Here is a 3,851-nt window from a genome sequence, read left to right on the forward strand (position 1 = left end):
TTTCATTAAATTTAACTAATCATCAAGTGCTTACTTCAAAGTTCAGAAGCTGGTTACATTAATTTACTGAAAACCATAAGTTTTCTTCAAATTGCTTTGAAAGCAATAGACTAGTAACTTTAATACGAACTATTCAAACCAAAAGTAAAAATTTTAAAAAATCAGCCTTTAAACCTGTAACAGTCTGATTATTAGCATATATACTTATGATTTTTGTAAGCATATATTTTTATTTGTAGATAAAACTATTTGTTTTACTTAAATGTTTAAATAAATTACTTTAAAAAGAGTAAATTATGACTTTAATTAAAAGGTATATTTTATTAGTGCAGTACTGTATATTTGTTTACTTTAGAAAGCTTTGGTAATTTTTAAGACTAATTAAATGACCTTAGTAATTAAATAAAAATATAAACTTGTGATTTAGATACAGTTTTATGCTATCTAAAAGAATTATTATTTTTTTAATTTTTGAACTGAAAAACATTTTTTTACTTAAGGTACATAAAAGTTGTTACAGTAGTTTCTAAATTGTTATTACACAATTAAATACCTTACATTTTACAGCATTTAAAAAAAAAGTGAAAATGGCAAAAACCAAGCAGACAGCCCGCAAATCAACTGGAGGAAAAGCCCCCCGCAAGCAACTTGCCACCAAGGGTGCACGCAAGAGTGCACCAGCAACTGGAGGTGTCAAGAAGCCTCATCGCTACCGCCCAGGAACCGTTGCTCTTCGCGAGATCCGCAGATACCAGAAGTCCACTGAACTATTGATCCGCAAGTTGCCTTTCCAGCGTCTCGTTCGTGAAATCGCTCAGGACTTCAAGACGGATCTGCGTTTCCAGAGCGCTGCAATTGGTGCTCTTCAAGAAGCCGCTGAAGCTTACTTGGTCAGACTTTTCGAGGACACCAACTTGTGTGCCATCCATGCAAAGAGAGTGACAATCATGCCAAAAGATATACAGCTTGCCCGTCGCATTCGGGGAGAAAGAAATTAATAGGTGTGAACTGCTGACTAAATCATTTTCTTACTAAAAAATTTTTTTTACTGAATTAATTTTACTAAGCATCGATACTCCCGTTATAAAAAATTGATGTATAACCTTTTTAAATCATTTCAAAGTAATGTAATCTTCAAATTTTTATATTTTATTAAACTTAGCAGGTTATAATTTTTATTCCACATGCAAACTTTTCTTTTAAATATATAAGTTCTTTAATCGTTCATGAATAAAATAGCAATGTGATAATCTCAAGCCTTATTGTTTATATTTAGTAATGTAGCATATTTAAAATACAGATTTATAGTATAACATATAGATGAATCTATTTGAAGTTTGTTGATAGTTCGATATAACAATGGTTATGTTCTAAAAGTTGAAATTGGCTTTAAGTTTTTTTTGACAGTCAGTTTTTGATAGAACAAGTGAGGAAAAATTAACGCAGAACAAGGTTTAAAGCTTATTATTATTATATCAGCTACTTAAATATGTAAATAATCAATTATGTCAGGTTAAAATTTTCTTAATAATATTAGTTTTCTATTTTCTATAAACTTAAATTTATTTAGTAAAAAAACCCTAAAATACAGCTTAAAACAGTTTTGTAACCTCTGTAATTTCATTAATATTTTTTATGTAAAGCAGTGGTCTGATTAGACTAAATAAGTAATTCATACATTTCAAATAAAACTTAACAACCTAGTTTCAATTAAACGATACCAAGAAATCTTTCAAACTTTTTAAAACTAAAACGTGCATTTTTGTTTTATGCTGGACAGTAACTACAAATATAAAACTTTTTTTTGAAAATATCCGACTAAATGCAATAATAACTACAATTATCTTCTTCTTGAAAAAAGGGAACAAAAATTTCAAACTGCTGTATCTATCGTATTAGTAAAGTAGTATTTAACTTGAAAAAACGAAGATTATACCACAAAAAGAAAAAGTTTAAAATTACAATGAAAATTAAATGTTGTCTAGAAACAAAAGAACTGTAAAGTAGCAAAGTAAGAAACTTATAAAGCTTAGTACGCATTATGTTTTTAAGGATAAAAAACAAATGAGCTAGATAAAAACAGTGAATAAGATTACTAAAACGGAACCAAGCTGAAATTCTTTCTTAACATTTTAAGTGATTTGTAAAATAATACGACTAGTTTTTTATTGTACTTAGCTACTTTTTTAAAATTATTGAATTACTCTAAGTACAATAAAAAGCTCTTTCAAAAGTACTTTTATAATCTAATCATAAATCTGAAATTATACTTTTTTTTTCATTTATTTACTATATTTCTGAGGTGCTATTTAATTGTTTTAATGTAAAAAGCATCCTTTAAAATGTACAAAAAAAAAATTTATGAATAATAAATGAAAAAATAAATTAAGAGCAGATTTATATACCCCCTTAAAACAGCAAAAAAACTAAATGTAAAAAAAAACTCTTAAAAAGTTAAGGCTTTTTTCCAACTAAGACTTTGAATTGATGTTAAAGCATTTTGAATGTGCTACTAAAGAAAGTAAGTGATAAGCAGTTTTCTTAAACTTTTTAACACATTTCAACTTTTATAAATATCTTATGTTTTATACCCATATATGACAGAAGTTTTCATAACAAAGTAGCGAAATATGATGCCGTAGTAAGTTTTTGGAAATAGTTTTGAGTGCAATTTACCACTCTTTATTTTTATTATAAGTCTAGTAGAAATATTAAGAATTAGGAATAATAAAATTTAATGGTTTAATTTTTTACAATTATAAATCTCTTAGTTTAAGAGCTGTACGAATTTATGTTTTTAATATTTTGGTTTTGCAGTATGTCTCAACAATCATTTTAAAATCTGCTTTACCATAACACAGTCGAAAAATTAATCAAAAAATAACTGAAAAATCATATAAAGACTTGATATTGTAAGCATAGTTTTATGAGACTAGTTTTTGCCTAAGCTAGTAGTTTTAAAAACTGTTTTTAGTTTGTGATAAAAAGAGTTATGATAATTTTATTTAAAATGAATTTGTTACATTCTAAAGCTTTAACATGCAGGTTCGAAGTTGTTTTACAGCTAAAAATGGTTTAAACGAACTGGAATTAAATCTATTTTAAGTGCTACCATTATTTTTCAAGCAATATTGCTCGGAATTACCAAAAAAACCCTACTTGCGGTCAATTTCTTATGCAGCATTACTGACAAATATCCAATGGCGACCACAAAAAAAAACGTAATGCCGATAAAAACCCCAAACATTGTTTCGACTCTTTGTGACGTCATTTCTTCGCCAAATATTTTGATCGTTTTTTTTTGTCGTCGCTTTCTTCGTTTGGAAGACATTTTTTAGCCTTCGTGTTTCTGTTCTTATTAGCCTCTATAGCTTCCGTTTCAGTAATTTCGAAGTTTGTTGTCTGTGTAATATCTGCAGATACCAGAAGTCCACTGAACTATTGATCCGCAAGTTGCCTTTCCAGCGTCTCGTTCGTGAAATCGCTCAGGACTTCAAGACGGATCTGCGTTTCCAGAGCGCTGCAATTGGTGCGATTCAAGAAGCCGCTGAAGCTGACTTGGTCGGACTTTTCGAGGACACCAACTTGTATGCCATCCATGTAAAGAGAGTGACAATCATGCCAAAAGATATACAGCTTGCTCGTCGCATTCGAGGAGACCTCCCAAGTAGTTCAACTAACACTTACAAGATTGTTTTATTACTAAAAAATTTTTATTGTTGAATTGCCTCATTCGTAAAGTTAATGTATAAAGTTTTATAATTTTACTTCATAATCACTTCAAAGTATTTTTTTCTTCGGGTGTTTATATTGTACTTCCAAATGAAAGTCTATTTTTTACATGTTAGTTA

At 28.8% G+C, this 3,851-nt stretch overlaps 1 protein-coding gene across 1 annotated transcript; it reads left to right on the forward strand.

The window, feature by feature from the left end:
- The first annotated feature begins 587 nt into the window (after positions 1-587).
- On the forward strand, positions 588-998 carry LOC145849782 (histone H3.3-like). Its single transcript, XM_082954839.1, has one exon. It carries the CDS (start codon positions 588-590, stop codon positions 996-998), a length of 411 nt encoding a protein of 136 aa, XP_082810965.1.
- The last annotated feature ends 2,853 nt before the right edge of the window (positions 999-3,851 follow it).

Source organism: Thalia democratica, chromosome 1 (genome assembly GCF_965202585.1).
Source record: "Thalia democratica chromosome 1, ktThaDemo2.hap1.1, whole genome shotgun sequence".
Classification (NCBI taxonomy): domain Eukaryota; kingdom Metazoa; phylum Chordata; class Thaliacea; order Salpida; family Salpidae; genus Thalia; species Thalia democratica.

Bases quoted from the DNA above. Each gene is read 5' to 3' on its own strand.
- LOC145849782 (XM_082954839.1), top strand. From the start codon at position 588: ATGGCAAAAACCAAGCAGACAGCCCGCAAATCAACTGGAGGAAAAGCC.